Below are 21,260 nucleotides of genomic sequence, written 5' to 3'. Positions count from 1 at the left end.
CACTGTGTGGTTTCCACAAGTCAATTTGAATTTCAGAATTAATTTGAATTTCTGAGTTTATTGATGAATAATTCATTTTGATTTTTGCAAACCAGATGACTCTGAACACTTTGTGAGACCAACTCTTTTGGTCGATGTGGTGGGTCATTAGAGTCCCTTTTCCCTTGACCTAGCACCAGAACAACAGACAAATAGTATAGAGATGTTTTAGTAATGCCATGTTGTTTTATGATTTCCAACCTTTTTCCACTTTTTCCACTGCCCGCCCGCCTTGTCTGTGTGTATCTATGGTTTGGCTCCATAAGCCTCTCCTGCAGCGATAACTCCATCATCAACTTTGAATGATGCCGAACAGTTACTCAAGCAGCACACTTGTGCTGAATTGACATTGTTTTGACAGTGAAAAATGCTAACTCCAAGAGATGCTGTTTGCTGGATGAATGTCGGGATATTGCGGTTAAGGCCTTCAGCATTTACAGGGAGGGAGTACCCAGATGATTGGCCCTGAGAGGAGACCACAGAGATGATGGGCAGAGTGTGGAAACGGATGTGTGTGAGGGATCTGTTAGCCGAGGAGACGGAAGGATGTGTGTGAGGGATCTGTTAGCCGAGGAGACGGAAGGATGTGTATGAGGGATCTGTTGAGCCGAGGAGATGGAAGGATGTGTATGAGGGATCTGTTGAGCCGAGGAGATGGAAGGTGACAAACACACGAGAGCGAGAGGGGCAGAGAGAGAGATGGATAGAGAGAGAGAGATTAGCCATGAAGGGAAGGACAAAGAAAAACAGGGAAGGACAAAAGAGACAGATTGGAACAATCTAGGGAGACAGACGGAGCTATAGGGAAACGGTAATCTGTATGCATTCTTATATTTCCTTCAGAGGTGAGTTGAGAAATCATTTACAATTTGTCCAGCTCTTTCCCTCTGAAATATAATCCAGTCTGGGTGAATCAGTGTCATGCCGTACGGACCGTAGCTCCCGCTCTCCTCTTGGGTTCATCTGTATCCCCAATCTGAAAATAAATAATGAAGACCAGCATCAGCAGTTTATTTATGTTTATCACACGGGGGCGTGCACTGGCACACACAGACACGTGCGCAATGACACAGACGTCGTATATGCACACGGGCACACGCGAAAGCGCAGCCATTAGAGAGCGTGTTTGGAGCCATGGTCTTTGGTTGATGGATGAGGCGATAGCTGCCACCGCCTGAACCACAGCATCATGTGAATAATTAAAGCCCTACCACCGGTGGAACAATTATACACAAGCAAGGCGGTGAGGGATGGGGAGAGGTACGTGGTGTGACACCGTGTGAGGAGGGGGAGAGGTACGTGGTGTGACACCGTGTGAGGAGGGGGGGTGGGGTTGCTTTCGTTTGCACACCTTTCCCACATCAAATTGAATCAGAGGGGTGGGAAACCCCCAAGGATGACGGTATACTGGAAAAGCAAAATGGATGCCGGCCGTGTGTAATATAAGGCATTGTTGTTTTTGGCAACACATTTCTATTTTAGTTTCAGTCATAGTCTCTTGAATAGTTTTCATTTAGTTTTAGTCACGTGGACGAAATGTCGACAAAATCAACACTGGTATGAGGTCAATTCAGTCATGAGCCTTGTTTGCATCTGCAGGCTCACGTTGGAAGAGACACATTATGGCTTGTTTCAGTCTGAGTTATAGGCCCTGATGTCGTCGTTTTATTCATTATAATCAGTTATAATATCAGGAGTGAAGCTACATGGACATGATGTGGTTAAAGATAAACCCATGGACCTGAATGCTTAAGGAAGGGTGCTGCGCTGTAGCCTCGGGGGGCAGAGAAGAAATGTTGTGATCAAATGTGACTTCACTGCAGCCTTGGCAGATATACTGCACTTTCAACCTGCTTCCAATGTGAAAGTCTCCCATTGCAAGTTGTAAAGTGAGACATTTTCTATACGGTGTTGTTCTAAAACAAGTAGCCTGGGCAGCATTCCTTTTCGGGTTTATGATCCGGTCAGCAGCGGATGATATCGCTACGTCATGTTGTAGTATTGTTTTGTAGTCATCAATCATCCGGAACTTCCTTTTCCCTCACACCGATTTTTCTCAATAAAAGCTGCAGGCTACGAGAGCTTTTATTGTTATTCTTCCGGTTTGAGGGAAAAGGATGTTCTGGATGATTTTTCCTGCCTGACGACTACAAAACAATACTATAACATGACGTAACCATATCATCCGCTCCAGACCGGTTCACACAGCACTTTTGTAACACAGACCAGGCTTTCCTCCGAGGTGGAAAGCCTGGTGACGCAAGGTTATAAAACCTAGTAATATATCATTTTATAGTTGTGATTTTCTGATTTCCTCTGAAATGGGAAAACTAAATGCAATGCGATGCTCAAATTCCAATACCAAATGTAAAGAACTGGGGAAGAGATAGATCGAGGCTTACCCTAACTATGCCATAGATAGAGCATGACACTTTGCTTGTCCATTACTCCTAGTGGATCGGCTCATTGGCCAAAGAGAAGAAGACAGGTTCAACTGTGTGTGCGTGTGTATGTGTGTGTGCGCGTGTGCGTGCATGGCTTTTCCATGCAAACGCTCTCTTTGGGCATAACTGTGAATAAAAACGTTCAGTAAATGTAATATAGGCTAGTTTTAGCAAACTCAGAGAGACAAAGTGTCTTATATGAACAGGGATCTATTGCTCGTCGATAGGCACGGTGGTATTTCAGTTTCATTAAGCTGACAGGAATACACACATGCTCGTAAGAAGGTAGTGTTAATCATTGTCATAGTGTCTACGTGAACAAGCTCCGATGCGCCTTGACCGCCTTCTTCCATTCCCGGCAGAAGATTGCTGTTTGAAGGCACAGTGCACTACACTCGACAAGAAGCAATAATGGTCTTAACCTGCTTGGCCCATGCACTTCACATTTTCTTCTTCTTTCGGTTGTTCACATTACTGTATGTACGAAGTTACAGCACCGTCATATAAGAACTGCTATCTCCCTCATAAAGAAGCTGTCTTTGTGCATAGTGTAGGGAGAGCCTAAAGAAACAGGTCAAAAGATAAATCTGAGATATACGTACGTATATGTACAGTACATATGACTGTAATGTAAAAAAAACATGAGGTACGGCAATATTGTAGGCTACTTCTCTTACTACTATAACTACTGACAATAACAAATAAAAGCATGTCTGAGATCTTAGAGCAGCACACACGCATGCACGCACGCACGCAGTCACACACGTCACATGCACACACACGTGGATGAAATGATTGACTGGGCAAATTAGCATCGCTAATGGAGGGGGGGGGGCATAGTGCATCTCCGGCCGATAGGTGAGAATGGCTTTGCCGACGTGCTAATGGAGGGACCATTGAAAACAAAGGCGGCTTGCATGCTGTGGTTTGCTACTAACAGAAATTTGCATGCACAACAAGGGCTGCCAAAGTAGGCTATCATTTGTTGTTTTTCTTGTTTTTTCGAAGTTAGACTGGGCAAGCTGTCTAAACTGACGCTGGTGACACACACACACACACACACACACACACACACACACACACACACACACACACACACAGGGGCGTGTAACGCTTTCTCTCTCCTCTCTCGTCTCATGTTGATTCAATGCTGTGCCGTGTGCAGTGAGGCAACTCAGGCAAGGCGCAGGACTCCTGTCCTCTCTCTTAAAAGTTTCCTCCCGTAAATGTCACTTGAAAAGTACGTTTAAGAAACTTTAATAATTATGCCAAGCGCTAAAGTTTGTGTGTAACGTTGTCCGCCTGTAGACTAGAGGAGCCTAGTTCCATGCAGAGAGAGCTCCGCCTCAGCTTGTAGATCAGCTCTGTTCCCTGTGCGTCTATTAAAAGGGAAGAAAATAAATAGCGTGAGACAGCGTGTCTGTGGGAACCGATGGAGAGAACCGAAATTGAATTATTGTAATGGGTACCCGGTACCCAAGCACGTTCGGTTCGGTACGTGGTTGGTCCCGAGGTTCAGGACCCACCCCTAGGTACGGTATAGAATTAGTCTTATTATGTGCTAGTATAGTGACATAGTCTAGTATAGTCAACATATACAGAACCTGTCTTGTAAAGCCAGTGAGTCCTTTTTTTACGGTATAACAATGACTCAAAGAGCCATTTGACTATCCACGCGAGTGCCATTTCTGTGCACGTGTGAGTATACTGTAGTATATTTGTATTTACCTCTGTTCTGCAAGTGTGTGTTGCCTCCTGTTATCTCTTTGATACCAGTGAAGGGGAGATGTGTCAGGTCCCGGCAACACCAAAGGAGCAGTCGACGTTTGTTGTCGTCTCTCATGACTTGTCTCATCTCTCGCTTCAAAGAAATGTCAACAGGTGGACATAATAACGTACAAACGTGGACCAGGCCAATCTGGCTATGCCTGCTATCGGTGTGACCATGTCTGTTGGAGGGAAAATATTACAGCAAGAAAAACATTTTCATTTTTCAAATGTTTCTGAATGTTGAGCGGCCAAACATATGTGAAAATGTACTGTCCAGTGTCCATGTTCGTTCACCTATGTGTTGTTCACCTATGTGTCCGCCTATGTGTCCGCCTATGTGACGTTAATGAGCACCAGTATGACTACTGCTATTGAGAGAGAGGGGGGGGGGGGGGTGGGTTTGCACCACTCAGTTCACACGGGTGTGATTTTTACTTAAAGTAGAACTTTGCCATTATTTATAATGAACACTTCTGGTGTGCTGCTGGTGTGTTGTCGACACACAGCACGCATTGGGGAATTATTACTGTACTAGAGCGGTACTGGCCTACTTGGAACGATGCAAGTTGGAAATGCGTGCCCCACCCAGTTATGTCTGTGTCCCTTTTATGCCCAAATGTGGAGTCTGATGGAAGAATGTCAGAACATCCCAAGGATTACAGACGTACTGTACGCACGTACAGAGACTTGGTGCATTTGTAGATGTCAAATGTTGTCAGGTACTGTAGGTGTGGGATGCCCCCGTGTTGTCAGGTACTGTAGGTGAGGGATGCCCCGTGTTCGGTGGCCGACCGTGTATTGGCTCCTATAGTACAAGCTTGCTGTCTGGGAGCTCAGTGTCTGTAGCAGTGACCAGCTTTTCCTGGCTGCTATCTTCTCGCTCACCCTTGGTATTGCATCCTGCTGCAAAAATAAAGTATTCTTATCCTTTATAAATACAGTATTTTTAAAAAGATGAACATAAAGAAATACAGTACAGTACCAGTGCACGCATCCGCCTCGTTGACGGCAGACTGCTGGGCGAGCGATGGTGCTTTGGCATGTTGGGTCAGATCAACATGAAATGAACTCTGTAGTCAGATGTAGAGTTGCTGGCCAATGTTGATGACATCAGGGATCTACTGCGACAGCACGTCGCATTTACTATGACATCAGGGTCTCCACATCTCCATGCATCCCTGATGATGTCACATGATGTCACGAGACCTGGGCACCATATATGGTGCTCGACCAACACACTGACGGGAAATGCACGATTCCTTAGTTATCTGAGACCTTCGGTCGCAATTATACATTTCTGGTTGTTATTTGCGAAGCATTCAGTTTTGCCACAATTGAGGTGAGCCCCTGTAACAATTCAGATTGCTATTCTATTCTCTAATTGAACAGTTGAGTCGAATAACCATCTAAATCCATAATTTATTCTGACCTCACACACAAAAGGCCTATCTGCCAGAAGCAAAGATTTGAGTTAAAAAGGTTCACTCTGAAAGAATTATATATTCAGAGATTGCGCCACATTTTCACGATAAAATAAAAATAGCAGGCCTACAAGCTCGTAGCGCGGCACTCAGTGCCATGCTATGAGCTTGTAGCCTTGTAGATCTGCTATTTTTCAATAGCTAAAGTATAACATAATGCTTAGAACACCAAAAGGAGTTCCCGCCCCAAAATGGATAATTAGTATGGACTTAGATGGTTATTCGTCTCAACTTTATAGACTTCTTAAAGTACATTACCTAATGCAGATCCATTTTTGGAGTTAAAGATCTGTAAGTAAGGGTCCAATTTGTTAGCAACTCCTCCATCATTCAGCTAGAGGGGACCACTGGTTGAGAACCACTGGCCTGGATGGATGATGACAATGTGGCTGTACTGTATGATCTGTAACTCTTCCTGGAGAGTGTCTATCTACTGTACTGTACTGTATGTGACGCTGCGGCGGAGATTAAAAGATGAATAATTCAGCCGCATGCAGGGCATGAATCAAGTGCTCCCCCCCCCCCCCCCCCCCCCCCCGAACTGTACAGTTCCTCTGCTATCAGAACCATTCCATTGGACAGATCAAGGGGGGGTGAAGTGGGAGGTCAAGTGAGCCGGCATGTCATTTCAATTATTGACATAATTGTTTTGACGTTTGGTACGGTCGGCGGTTAGCGTGGAGTCGGCGAGCTGTACGAGCCACTCTGTTGAGTAATTAATGCCCATGTCAGTGTCGGGTGTCCGGTTTCCACTGTGGCGATGCACTCACGATTACGGCTGAGAAAATAATTGAACGATTTGTCCATAAATGATTACCAATGACGGTAATTTGGACGAGTTGGGAATATAATTGACCTCAACCCTTGTTAAGCAGACTAGAGCAGTGGTTCCCAAAGTGGGGTCCGCTGACCCCCAGGGGTCCTTGAGGGAGTTCCAGGGGGTAATGATAGTTTGTAACTCTGAGAGTGTACAAATGGAACCAAATGGACCCGTTAAATTAACATTGATTTCACAATATAAATCGGGGGTCCCAGAGATAGAAATGCATTACATGGGGCGACTAATGCATGTCAAACTGGGGGTCCTTGAAATTAAACAGGTTGAGAATAAAATAATTATCTTATGGGGGTCCCTGCATAGCATATCTTTTCAAATGGGGGTCCGCAGGCTACTTGGTGTAAATTTGGGGGTCCTTGACATGAAAAAGTTTGAGAACCACTGGACTATAGAGAAGCACTCGCACAGCCGTAGCGATTTTTCATGTAGTGCAGTCTGCATGTTGCAAACCTCTCAACCCTCCCAGTAAAGCTGAAAATCCCCTCTACCTCACCCTCAACATTCTCACGGATAGCCGTAACTCTTCCTGCCCCTCATGGGGGTGGTGTGATTTGAAAGTACTCATTCCAACGTGTCACTCCAACCTCACAGTTGATGTATGTTTATCCTCCAAGCAGGACAATACAAATCTAACCTCAACCCTCTCTGTCCCTTTCTCCCTCTCTCCTCTCTCTCTCTCTCTCTCCTCTCTCTCTCTCTCCCTCTCTCTCTCTCTCTCTCTCTCTCTCTCTCTCTCCTCTCTCTCTCTCTCTCTCTCCCTCCATCTGTCACCTGCCATCCTATGACTTCCCCTTGATAATCTCTCTCTCTCTCTCTTCTCTCTCTCTCTCTCTCTCTCTCTCTCTCTCTCTCTCTCTCTCTCTCTCTCTCTCTCTCTCTCTCTCTCTCTCTCTCTCTCTCTCTCTCTCTCTCTCCCTCCATCTGTCACCTGCCATCCTATGACTTCCCCTTGATAATCTCTCTCTCTCTCTCTCTCTCTCTCTCTCTCTCTCTCTCTCTCTCTCTCTCTCTCTCTCTCTCTCTCTCTCTCTCTCCATCTCTCCCCCGTCTCTTTCTAATTGCAGTTGCTGGCTTCGTCTGGACACCTACTTCATTTGGAGTTTCATAGGACCGGCAACCTTGATAATTATGGTAAGCATGTCCCCCTTCTGCTCATTAACCCTACTTAGCCTGCGGGTCGCCGCTTAAATGGTCCATGGAGATCTCTCTCTCTCTCTCTTATTTTTTTTCCTTTTTCTTTTAGCTCCCTCTCCCTCTCTCTCTCTCTCTCTTTCTCTCTCTCTCCCCCTCCCCCTCCCTCGCCCCATTGAGAATATACTGTATTCCATGTGGGGTACAGAGACGTGAGGAGAAATGTACAGTACTTCATCGACCATGGCACTCACTGACTTAGATGGTTTGGGTGGTGGTGGTGTTGATGGTAGGGCGGATGGTCTTGAAGTAATCCATGCAATATGATTGATTTTGCTCCCATTCAGACTCCCACTCTATCACTGATTTTTTTCGTCGCTGTCGGGCATAATAAACCTCCCCTCTCCATGTTTCAACTTTTCATGTTTATTTCTCGTCTATTAATGCCCTACTTTGTCACACTACAGTGTCGCACAAAAGTAGCTGAAATAGCCGATATATACACTCAGAACGTGTGGCAATGTGACGCGTTGTGAGCTTGTAGATCTGTTCTTTTTTCACTATTAAAATAAAATACATTTTAGTTTTGGACGAAGGTTTCCATGCGACAGAAACATTTTGTAACTTCTGCATATAGTGTATACTAGTGTGTACAAAAACACACATGCATGTGCACGCATGCACGCGCGCACATGCACACACTTAAGCAGCAGATATAACTAGGCCTGTCCTTGCCTGAACAAAATGCTCAGCTGACAAATAGTTCTGGGATTTTCTAGGCTATAATCACTTAGGGAGCCATCTCGCAGCACGTTTCCTCCGGCGAATTAATGCAGTCGTGTAAGATAACCTCTGTGGATAAAATGTTTATATAAATTAGATCTAGTGTTCATCCATTGCCGTTGTGGTGATGCCATACTTTATATATATACTACATATAATTTGCCACGGTTGCGAGTCATAGAGCATGAAAAATAAAATGGATAAAAAAAAGCATTAATAAATGTATCATAACGTAAGCAACTAAAATCTGACAGATTAATCAAGTGAATAGAGACGGGAGAATCTTTCTCCCGACCCCCATAAACGAGTACTGTAGACTGCAAAGAGGCTGGCACGCACGCACGCATGCACGCACGCATGCACGCTCATGTACAGTTTCTACCCCGGCTTAGATGTTGTATCTGAATGCAAACATGCATAATGCTCTTTCATGCTCCAGTTTGGGCTAATCACTCACAATACACTCATCCCTCCATTCCGTTATTTTTCTCTAAAATTCTCCCACAAGAATATCTATATGGGTATAACAACAAATAACGGTTGGCATAGGGATCCGATTCTCCTGCTGTAGAGTTGGATGGAGGGTAAGTGATGTTGCAGTCAAATTGGACAATTCTTATTTTGTGAGGCAACCGATTTTTGGAGGGAGAAATACGGGAGGAAAATAGAATATACTGTATATCCTATGATCCCACCAGTGAAACATGAGAGCACTGGTTTTACACAATGCAATGTATTGAACAGATGTTGGCCAAAATATATGGCTGCCAAAGAAATGTTGCGTAGTAGTTTGTAGTCGGTTTAAACCATTTCAAGGTTTAAACCCTTGAGAATTACCACAATGTGAAGACACAAATTGTTTAATAAGTCATGAATGATATAGAATTCTTTACTTTTTTTTTGCAGAGGGTAATTTTCTTTCGTTCTTTCTTTCTTTCTTTCTTTCTTTCTTTCTTTCTTTCTTTCTTTCTTTCCTTTTTCAAATACTGGTTTTCTGCCTGCCTCTCTCTGGTATAATATACAGTACAAGTCATCTAATGCATCTGTATACATAATTCAGTATCATTGCAGTTCATTGCACAACATGACCATCTAAGAACCCAGCAGCTGGGTGAATTGCTTAAACTGATTTCCCTCACAGAATCAATAAGGTCTTTTCACCGTTTCACATGTTGACAAGATGAGGAAAAAAGACCCACTCAAAACGCTGTAAGATTGCAAAACACATTGTGTACTGTAGGTTAACGCAGCCGTGTGAAAGCCACTGTGCTGATGGTTATTATTTTATTGTATTATTTTATTTTCACTAAGATCACTGCCTCACTGTTTTACAAGCTGAACAAGCCATTGAGCAGGATTACACACCTGGAAAAAGTAGCTGCATTTTCAAATTAAATTGTATCTGGAAGAGGGCTCTTAATTGTGCAGTGAGGTTTAGCCAACGCTGACTCCAAAGGACTTTGAAGAGATAATGTAAACATACGCAAAATCTAATGATGAAACTGATACAAAATGAATGGAAAAATGGTCTACGTACGTGTTGTTGAAGTTGCGCCAGTTATTTCCTGTGGTTGACTGAGAACATGATGAGAAATGTGTTAATATGGTGCAATAGAAAAGTTGTCTTGTGCTGCTTTCTTGCCTCAGTGTTTAATCTGATGCATAGAATCTTCTTAGGATATTCTGCATACTTTATGTACAGTATGCAAATCCATCCATCTGTCCCAACCTCAAGAACGCAATATTTTCTTTGTTCAAATCCACATTCTTGTTGTTTGGGGGTTTTTTTTGGCGCCGAAAACATTACTGAAAATATACTGTATATTAAATACATCTTTCGCAAAGAAAAGTACGGTTTCATATATCCATAGAGTGATAACTTATGTTAAATAAAACACCTTTTGTTAAATGTTCTTTCCCTACATAATATCTGGACAGACTGTCATGGATGAAAACCGCAACTCGTTGGTGGAGGCATACAACCCCGATGGCTGCGTTTTTGGGTTTATCTGTGCTACAAGAATTTAATTAAACAAGGGCTGTTCAAAAGTGTCTGAACCTCTCTCCCCTTTCTGTCTCTCTATCTCTCCATTTCTCTGTCTCTCTCCACTTCCCTTTGTCTGTTTCTCTGTCTCAGCTCAACATAATCTTCCTGGGCATCGCTCTCTACAAGATGTTCCATCACACGGCTATTTTAAAACCGGATTCCGGCTGCCTGGACAACATCAAGTAAGAGCACTCATCAGTCAGGTCCCCATTAGAAACGGAGTAGTTTGGCTTGTAGCTTCAGGTTACAGTTGGAAAGACTGCTTCAAGGCAGCAGTGACGAGGGTCGGCTGGTTCGGTTAATCACGGTGTAGAAACTCACCTTGTGCAGACAATTACTCCCTTCTTTTTCTTACTTTATTTTAATAATCGTGGCCCTGATTTGTGTGATAGTTTTATTTTATTCCACTTTCCAAGTGTTTTTGAACTCGTAAAAGTAAAAAAAAATCCAACGAGCCCATGAACATCTTGCTCGGGGCTCCCCGGAACCTGAGCCCTGCAGGCAAACACCTCTGCATGATACCTGGAAGGTTGAGGACAGGTTGTGTCAGCCCTGGGTTAATAGTTAAGACGGGACAGGTATTCTGCAAGGGCGTCCATCATTATTATCTGAAGAGTTGTCTGCAATGGGGAAAGGCGAGGAGACAATCTGGCTGGCATAATTAACCCGGCGTTATCTCCGTGTCAGCATAGTGCCGATGAATATTCATATTGTGTGCATGTGTGCATGCGTCAGGGACGTGCACACATAGACATCAATGGGGGCTTCAGCCCCTGCCATTTTACCCGTCTGTAAAACATCTGCCCTCTCCAGACCACGAATGCAGCATTTACTACATGGTGAAAGAAATACAAATGCCCTCCTCTCCTTTCCATGCCATGCCGGAAGGCAGCCTTCAGAAGAATAGCTTTTTCCGAAGTCTCCTGAATTTGGAACGCACCATTTTGTGTTGAACAAATTTGTTTAGAAATCCATGTCGTACACCACATCTCCACTAGCTAAAGAGTGCTGGGTTGCACCCCGAAAATAGCTGATCTACAAGCTCTCAACGCGTCGCAGTGCGACACGTCGATAGCTTGTAGATCTGCTATTTTCGCTATTTTTGTAAAAAAGTGCCCTCTTACGGGATTTCAGCCCCTGCCTCTCTGACACTCTCTGCACGTCCCTGGAATGCGTACATGCACAGTACGTGCATACTCTGTCTGCCTTTCAGACTAATATTAAATTATGAACTAGCTTATAAAACTGGATATAGGATATAGGATGCCCACTAGCTATGGTGTTTATGAGAGCCAGCGTTGGTACGTGTATATAAAGGACCAATATAAACCTGGGGGAAGGTAATTTGCATTGTCGATAACGTAGCGTTTGGGCACACATCCTCTGTGCATTAAACTCTATGGAAGTTCATGCTGCTGCTGCGGTTTAGCTATTGTGTGCCCTCCAATTCCACTTAAAAGATGGCTGGCTGGGACAAGCAGTCCACGTGTTGACCTCTCGTTTAGTCTGTAAAACTGACGTTTAACTTTGTAGTCGAGCAAGTAGTATAAAATTCAAAATGACAAGTTTGACATTTTATGACAATGAAAATCAGATGAAGCAACCTCACTTCAATACTACATTGTGTAAAACTCAGCTACTCCCTCGGTCGGAGTATCGTGCCCCTGAGCTGAAATGAAAGCTTTTACTGTGGTTCATATTAAACCATTTGAACGCCAGGATTAATTAATCTATTTATCGCACATTGCCAAGGTTTTTTCCCCTTTCAACTCCTATTTTGAAGAGCCAAATATCGGAAACCTGATGTTACGAGGACGTAATGCTGCGTGTGGTGTCTTGACCGGTTGTTGTTCTCTCGCTCTGTGCAGAAAAAAACCCCACCGTGAGTATCACAGCGCCTGCTGTCGGCCGTTGAAAGACCTTGTTTTCACCAGAAACAACATTCATTGCGCCGATTTGGAGATACAGGCCATTGAAAGCAGCACGTGCAAGTGGATGCAAGCGCATCTTCAAAATGGTCGCGTCCACTGTCACACTTTACACTGGGATGCTAACGAGAGACAACTATCGATGCGATCCGATCAAAACAATGGATTAAAGAATATAAAGCCTAGAAAACGTAGGCTACGCTGTTGGTGGGCTGCCAAAGTTAATCAACGCTTTCTATGCTTCTAGGGGGGGGGTTCTGTGTTTTTAAGCCCTGGACACGTTGTACAATGACACAGCGTTTTTGGCCATCCTGTGCGACCCGGTCTGCCCTGTTTTAATTTGCACTTCACTCAGGCCTTAAAGCCTGAATTACACTTGTTGTGTGCCGGCATTGCACACTGAACACGGCAGATCTACAAGCTCACGACGCACACGTTGATAAGCGCACACACACACACACACACACACACACACACACACACACACACACACACACACACACTAGAAATCAGTTCATTTGGCACTCTGGCTGGTGCACTGAAGCTAGCTTTCCAGAGGATGTGTGCTGTGTGAACTAGCAGTGACATCTCTTCCTGAATGGTAATCTATGCTCTGTGGTAGGTGGGGGAGACCGAGATAACTGCACTCGACATGGCTAGTCTAGCAGACCCTCAGATCAGTTAGCACTGCAGTGGCACTCCCAAACTGCTGTCAGCCTCCAGTATAGCAATGGAAAAAAGACCTGATCTGGAAAGGGCCGGGTTCAGCCTGCCTACTTGGACTGAGTTCAATCAGACAAGGACAAAGCCACTATTTTCTTTTTCTTTTCATTTTATGCTTGATTGCACTTGGGTGTTGCACTCTGAAAATAACAGAATTTGTCTGCTTGAGTTCATTTTTCGATTCTGAAATCTTCAAGTCCTATTTTCAAGCACTATCGCATACCAAACGTCCATTGTGGGCGGGATTAGGTTTAGCCATCTTCAAGTAATTGATTATTTGCTTGCCACCAAGAGTACCTGCTGTATGTATCTTAATTTGTATCTCTCGTCTGGTTCAAATGTTTTACGATATTTAGTTGACTAAAACTAGTGTGTTGTTGCAGATGCATTGCTTTTAGTTGCTCTTCAGAGAATATTGACTGGTGGAGCTTGAATGATTGATCCCAGTGGCCTCCCACAGTCCACTCCATGCTAAAGACCTGACCTCTCCACCCTGAGTCCTCTGTGTGTTCTGGAGACTCTGTGGAAGATGCCACACTGCGTGATTCTTGTTGGCGCTCATTCATCTGGCATCTGAATTCTCTGGCCAGGGTCCATCACTCAAACGCACGCACGCACATTGCAAGTTTCTCTTTCTTTCTTTCTTTCTTTCTTTCTTTCTTTCTTTCTTTCTTTCTTTCTTTCTTTCTTTTTCTTTGTGGTGAGTGTTGCAGTCAGGGTTGGGATTTGGCAATCCCTGCTTCTGGTCAGATGGATTTACTGTACATACACACATTTCCTTTTCTGATATGTTTGACATTTACTATGTTTGATCATTAACAATTTAATTAAATTAACCCTGGCATGGGCTGATTTGTAACCAAAAAAAAGTATAAAAAAGCATAAAATAGTGTAAATAGCAGATCTACAAGCTCACAACTCGTAAGCTTGTAGATCGTCTTTTTTGTAATTGGTATACAATAAGCTATATCTAAATCTAAATCTATGCCCTCTGTCCTTTTTGCTTTTACTATTAATTTAGTTTTGTTTAAAAATCAAACCCTTTCTGAAATCATAGCTATAGAATAGTATCTGGCTATTTCCTGTCATTGGAACGCTGTGCTGTTCTGTGTCACACACAGCAGAGGAAGTACTCCATCCTTGTGTTGGCTTGTTATGACGACGCGTTGGTTATGGTACCCATGGCGATAAGCATCATTGGGTACCCAGCGAAGCTGTGAACATGGCGCATCCTATATGCATGCCTCTTTATGTCTGCAGCTGTAATGATCTGACCATTAATTCTAAATGATCCCAACATTAAATAAACTCAAAACTACATGTTGTTATAAATGGGAGATATTTATCAGAGGAAATTGAGTTGATGGTGGCTGATGGTGGCTCTTGGTGGCTGATGGTGGCTCTTGGTGGCTGATGGTGGCTGAAGGTGGCTGATGGTAGCTGATGGTGGCTGATGGTGGCTGATGGTGGCTGATGGTAGCTGATGGTGGCTCTTGGTGGCTCATGGTGGCTGATGGTGGCTGATGGTGGCTCTTGGTGGCTGATGGTGGCTGATGGTGGCTCTTGGTGGCTGATGGTGGTGCGGTTCAACACCAGTGTAAAGTCACCCAGTGTATACAGTACGTGAGATCATTCCACTGAGCTTAATGAGGTGTTCTTCTTCTCTTCATCTATGTGTTCCCCATTAGTGTTTGATGTCACGCTTTCTGTTCAAATTGCATCACGCCACTTTGTTTGAATATTATGAATGATACATGATCTCTCTTTCTCTCTGCTCTCATTATTTCACTTTCTAGCTTTTCTTTTTTCGTAGTGTCTTCATTTTATTTTAACCTGCCTTATTTTTATTTCATGCTATGTTTATATGTATTGTTTGTTATCTTTCCATTTTTCATTTTCCCCTCTAGCTACCGTTATTATGATGGCTGTATTATTGTGGAGTGGCACTGGTAAGATTATTCTCAGCGGGAGATTGTAGAATAGGGTAGATGTTGTGTTTGATGTGTTGTCTGTTGTTTTCCCCTTTTCCCCTCAATCACAGACACAGTCAGCTAGCTGACAGTCTAATGTTTGATACACAGTTCAATGTTGTGGGAATTGGTGCACATTGAACACAAAGACTTCAGCGGTAGAGGACAAGATCTGTGGACACGATGGGTCTTTTGATGAGAAATAGATGAGCATTTTGATTGGTAGAGACCCCGTTCTAAAACCAGCTGAGAAATGTGTGATAACCGTACTGTACTGTCGCTTCATGGATAGAAATGTAGAAATTATGTAGAAATCATAAGCCTTCATTGGACACTTTCAGGACATTTTAACGCACACCCTTTGGTTAAATGATTAACACAACTGAGCTGATTTTTGCCTATACATTTTGCCTCTCCGAAAATAGGCAGCAAAACTGCCTTCATGAAGACTTTACGCAGGATTAATTGACCAATCACAATCTCCTACTTGAATGACTCTTTCCATTCAAATGCATCTCTTAACCACTAATTGGGTTATTTCAAAGAAAATTGGCAGCGATTTGACACCGACGTAGAATCCCTTCCTTTTTGTGACACTTCACAACCTTTGATCTTCTGCATGCATTCAAGGGCCTTTTACTCAGCAGGGGATGCCATTGAGAATGGCAGCTCAAGTGGCATCACCCACAGTGGCATTCAACATTTTCTTAAGATTTATTTTATTTTTAACAGCGTGGCTCTAGCAGGAGTGTAGCCATCTAGAGTACCGGTATGTGTGTCTCTCTGTCTGTGTGTCTGTATTTGAAAATACCAGCACAGTCGATCTAATGCACAAGCTCACAATGCGTCGCATTAATAAGACAAGTGTTAATACGTTTTGAATAGCACTATATTTTCCGACAAATATTTGCTATAGAGTGCTTGTTTAGTAACATGGGTCTCATTTTTATTTTGTATCTATTCAGGAGAGATAACTCATACAGGATATAGAATGAACAAGTGGATTTGGAAGTGACGACACAAAGAAATGAAATGAGCAGACAAATTTTAAACGGGTGCATGCTTTTGGTTAGACATACTGTACCATTGGTCCGATATCTCAAACCCTCACCCTCACCCTAACCTCCCAGGGGGCAGCACACCTAAACCTAAACTTAACCCTCTCCCAACCCTTAACGCACCCCTCACCAACCTTAATCCGGTCATTTTAATGCACCCCTCACCAACCTTAATCCTGTCATTTTAACGCACCCCTCACCAACCTTAATCCGGTTGTTTTAACGCACCCCTCACCAACGTTAATCCGGTCGTTTTAACGCACCCTTCACCAACCTTAATCCAGTCGTTTTAACGCACCCCTCACCAACCTTAATCCAGTCGTTTTAACGCACCCCTCACCAACCTTAATCCAGTCGTACCAATGCTATATCTAACCAATGCTATGTCTAACCAAAGTATGCCTCCCATATTTAAGATGATAAATGGGTGATATAGGCAATGTCCTGAAAATTTATTTTTTTCTGTTTTACTAAATAGCTTGAGTTGTGGGGATACCCATAAACAAACTTTCTTTCAACAAAACCTTTAGTTTTAACCCCAAAAATACATTTTAAATGAAGCATTCATAAGTGGACTTTAACCGCTGGTGAATAAAACCTGATCTAAAAAGCTCTGGAGCAGGTGAAGCCAGTAGGGAGAAACATCACCTCTAAAGATCTAAAGATATAAATATTGATGGGTGTTAATAGCATCCAGGCGCTCTGCAGAGCCTCTGGACCGTTACAGTACAAGGAGTGCATCTTGTAAGAGAGTCGTTATGCTGTTCTGTTGGGAGGATGCCAAGCGCACGGCAGGAGTCACGGCTCTCCCAAACTCGTTCCTGTGGTGATATCTGCGATATCTCAAGAGGAGGATATGCCGGGCCAAGTGAGCGCCGGCCCACTTCATATCCTGTCCTCTCAGATGCATTTTGCTTTGACCTCAGGCGTCTCCAGTGCTGGACGGAATTTTGGGACCCTCTCTTCACTCTTGACACATACTTTTTGACTCCACTACATTGCTAGGAAGTACAAATAAATTAAACCCTTAAGCCTTATTTCAAATGTAGTGAAAATAGCCGATCTGTATAAGCTCACAACGCGTTGCCGTTATGAGCTTGTATATATCCACTAGAGTCACTATAGTTGATATTTTCTGCGCTTTGTAATCTGTAGTTTTGAATACTTACGTATTTTAAAAGCATGTACCTATGTTGGTTTGTAGTGGAGCAATATTTGACCAGGAGTACTTCTACTCAAGTACTGGGTGGGGTTTGAGTACTTTTTTCCACCCAACTGGGCGTCTCTCCCATCCGCCGTCCCTCGTAGCAAAAAAAAAAAAAAAAAAAAAAAAAAAACCCTCTCTCGTTTTTTGCCCGCTCGCTGCTTGTGTTTGCACGTCCATTCGGGGGGCAGTCGGTGTGATGAAGTACCTCTGCTGCCAGGTCATTAAGACAGCCCTGGGAAAATTATGTTTAATGGTTGCCCCGGTAATTTCATAAATCATTTATTTTGTCGCACACCTGGCCCATTTATAACGGCTAAAATGCTAAGGTCTGCCAGTATTTATGAGGGGAGCAAGATACTTCCGTGAACTCGGATAATTATGCTACACCTGCGACACGCTTACAGCAACAGAATCTCCTCCCAAAAGCTGTGTGTGTGTGTGTGTGTGTCTCCCGCACACACTCGCGTGCGGGAGAGAGGGAACAGAGGGGTGTGGCTTTTACGCTTGGATGCAGATGTTGTCATTGATCTAGTGAGCACAGCTTCTTGGATGCAGATGTTGTCATTGATCTAGTGAACACTAGTGAACTAAAATAACCCCTCTAACTCCTGAATTGTGGATTGATTTGACTTCCCCTTGTATCTGTTGTAGCTTAGCTATTATGTAATAGACCAGTACATTTCATGTCATTTTTTTAATTTTTTTAGTTGATTTTTACTTTTTGGGGGGGTTTGTTTTTATTTACTATTATTTTTTTATTTCTCAGCTACCAGGACTACGAACCTGCAATCAAGTAAGACTAGAACTGGACAGGCTTTTCTTTTTTTTGTTCTTCATAATGCCATGTTTCATTGAGACCTTCATAAGAGCCAATCAAGGACCCCAAATCCATCTTGCCAGTCCCTCTGTGTCATTAACATGACGTATTGTAGAGCAATCCGTCATGTTGAAGGCTGCATTAGTGTGCTTGTACAGCACAGCAATACCATATCATATCTTAGCTACACACTGCAGTAGACAATGGATGTGTCTCACTCGTTACTCGTTAGCTTTCAGTGACAGCTGCTATGTCTTCACAGTATTCTCTAGGCACGGCGACACATTTAAAAAATGTGCTTTACACAAAACATTAAAAGCATTGAGGCAAAGTGTAAAACATTTTTACAAAGGCACATTTAAATATAATTAAAATATGTCTTAAAGAGTTAAATAGAAACTATGCCTATGCAAAAATAGAATATGACCGATAAAGTACAAGAACAACTGTTGAAAGAAGTTAATCAAAACCATTTGAAAAACTACAGCTTGGATTTGTAACAAACCTGCAGTTTTCTGGGAGTTTGTTGTATTACAGCAACATAACACAATATCAAAGAGACTAAAATGATAAAAGTTAAAATAAAGAATCGAAGAACTTGCCATAAAATGATGTTCTCAGAAGTGATTTAAAAGTAGCCATAGGTCTGCAGGAAGGGCGTTCCAAAGCTTTGATTCCTGGCCGCAGGGGGCAATGAGGCGAGTTTTAGGAACAACCAAGACAGTGACAGTCCTTAGAGTCCTATGAAGATCTCAGTCTGCACTCTGGCTCATGTGGGACCAGCAGAGCTCAAATGGAACTATAGGAGACTGGCCTTGCAAGGCTTTAAAATTCATCAGCAAAATTCAATTCTGAAAACTTGCGGGCAGGAAGCCAGCTGTAACAATCTGAGAACTAGTGCAATATGATCTTGGTATTAGTAAGGACTGGAGCGACAAGCAACTGCAGTTGTCTGAAATGATTTTTGCAGGGAGACCTATAAACTAAACTATACCATTACAGCAGGCGGGTCTACCGACGATAAATGCATTGACATGTTCTGCCAAATCCTGCCATGACATAAAAGTCTTTAGAAATGTCATGTAATATTGCATTTGTATTTTTTTTATTCCCTGTCTTCGTTGACATTTCTGTCTTTAACTCAGTCGAAAGGTTACATGCTGGGAGAAATAATAACTACACATTTGCCAACTGCCTGCGCAATGACTCCTAAGGCTTAATATTAAAGAATCAGGGGGCAGTAATCATGTTAGATTGTATATGCAGTCATACTGAGCAAATAATATTCCAAGTTCACTACAATGTTCCTTTTCAAACATCTAACCATATAATTTGAGAATAATAGGATATGATATGAAATCATAGGCAGAGGGAAATAATTATGAACCAATTGAACCCTAGCCTCATTATTCTGGGACGAACAATCGGCACAAATAACCGATCTACAAGCTCACAATGTGTCTTGTGGCAACATGTTGTGAACTTGTAGATTGGCTATTTTCCCCACATATTCCCACCACTACTGTATTCCCCACCATATTTTCACCATATCCTCCCATGTGTTCCCATCCTTCAGTAAAGATGTTAAGCGTTAATGTCTTGCGTTTCCAAATGTTTCTGTTGAATCCCTTACTGGGCTTTATGAGTGTTGGAAATAAAGCGTTTCCTTTTTAGAGTTCAAGCAAATTATTTGTCTTTTAGCTTATCTGGGGGTTTGCAGTTTTGTTCTGGCCTTTGAGTCTCCCACGTATCTCATACCGTATAATATTGGTTTCTACTTGAAACAAATTGCCGTTATATTATTTTAGGTTGTGCGAAGGGAATAGGAAATATGTAAAAATGCACTTACAGTATAATATTTCATGGATGATGCCAAGCCGCTTGTGAAGAAATACGATACATTCAGCTCGAGGGCCACATATACTGTAGCATGATGTTTAAGTCATGTATGTACAAAAACATCCTGGGAAAGAATTGGGGGGTTATCCTAATGTTATATCAAAGCTACATTTTGCATAGTAATGAGACCGCAAAACTGCAGCTCTTTCTCTCTTGAAAATCTACACGTAGTCCATGATCTCTTGAATAGTTTTTTCCTTGTGCAGGAAGGGAATAATAAAATAATTTTACTGTATTTCAGGTCGTGGGTGATTGGGGCCGTTGCATTGCTGTGCTTGCTGGGTCTGACCTGGGCCTTTGGCCTAATGTATGTCAATGAGAGCACAGTGGTGATGGCCTACCTCTTCACCATCTTCAACTCCCTGCAAGGCATGTTCATCTTCATATTCCACTGTGTCCTGCAAAAGAAGGTAAGGATTCAATGACTTATTCTTAACTTAAAAGGAGCATTCAGTGATTTGGGTGATTTGGAAAACTCTAGGGTCCGCCCCGGTAACAAACAAGACGTGCACATGCACATGCACACACTACAGTGGGGGGGACACGCGACGGGCCAGCAGTATGCACAACAAGGCCCGCCCCCTCTCTATCCTGATTGGATGGAAGGCTGGGCAACCTAGCCAAAAACGAAACCTATAAGGTTTTTTGACCCCCAGGGGTTAACTGGGGACAAGGAGGAACTCCTTATGGTCAGCACACTCTATAGTAGGGAGGATTATCACAACAAAACAAAAAAAGAAGTGATATTTGAATTATGTGAAATCACTGAATATACCTTTAAATCCTACATATTGTATGACATTAACCGGGGTCCCGCAGGGGTCTATCATTGGCACCCTCCTTCTTCCTCTAGTCTACACCATATCTCTTCACTGCTTTTTGGGACTAATCAGAATCTTGCATCTAAAACCAAAAAAATCAATCACAGACCTGGACAGTACGCAGCTGCATATACTGTAGTTGATCACATCAAATATCTTGGCCTATGGCTTGATTCAGAACTCTCATTCAAATGTCAGGTTGATAACATTGTTAGGAAAATAAACTTCAGCACTGGTGCTCTCTCTACCATAACAGAAAATGTTTTACATTTGCAGTTAGATCAGATCAGTCAGATACTGTATT

The 21,260-nt window shown here is 42.9% G+C and overlaps 1 protein-coding gene across 1 annotated transcript in view; it reads left to right on the top strand.

Moving 5' to 3' along the window:
- Window positions 1-21,260, top strand: part of LOC308335713 (adhesion G protein-coupled receptor L3) — a 276,097-nt gene that overhangs the window by 242,729 nt on the left and 12,108 nt on the right. Inside the window, exons 17-20 of the mRNA XM_080792874.1 lie at window positions 7,637-7,703; window positions 10,624-10,715; window positions 18,186-18,212; window positions 20,377-20,545. Coding sequence (XP_080649000.1) covers window positions 7,637-7,703; window positions 10,624-10,715; window positions 18,186-18,212; window positions 20,377-20,545 — 355 coding nt within the window. The remainder of the gene's footprint in view (window positions 1-7,636; window positions 7,704-10,623; window positions 10,716-18,185; window positions 18,213-20,376; window positions 20,546-21,260) is intronic.

The sequence above is a fragment of the Protomyctophum bolini genome, assembly GCF_963924005.1.
Source record: "Protomyctophum bolini genome assembly, chromosome: 20".
Lineage (NCBI taxonomy): Eukaryota > Metazoa > Chordata > Actinopteri > Myctophiformes > Myctophidae > Protomyctophum > Protomyctophum bolini.
This window is presented reverse-complemented; position numbering and strand designations above follow the sequence as displayed.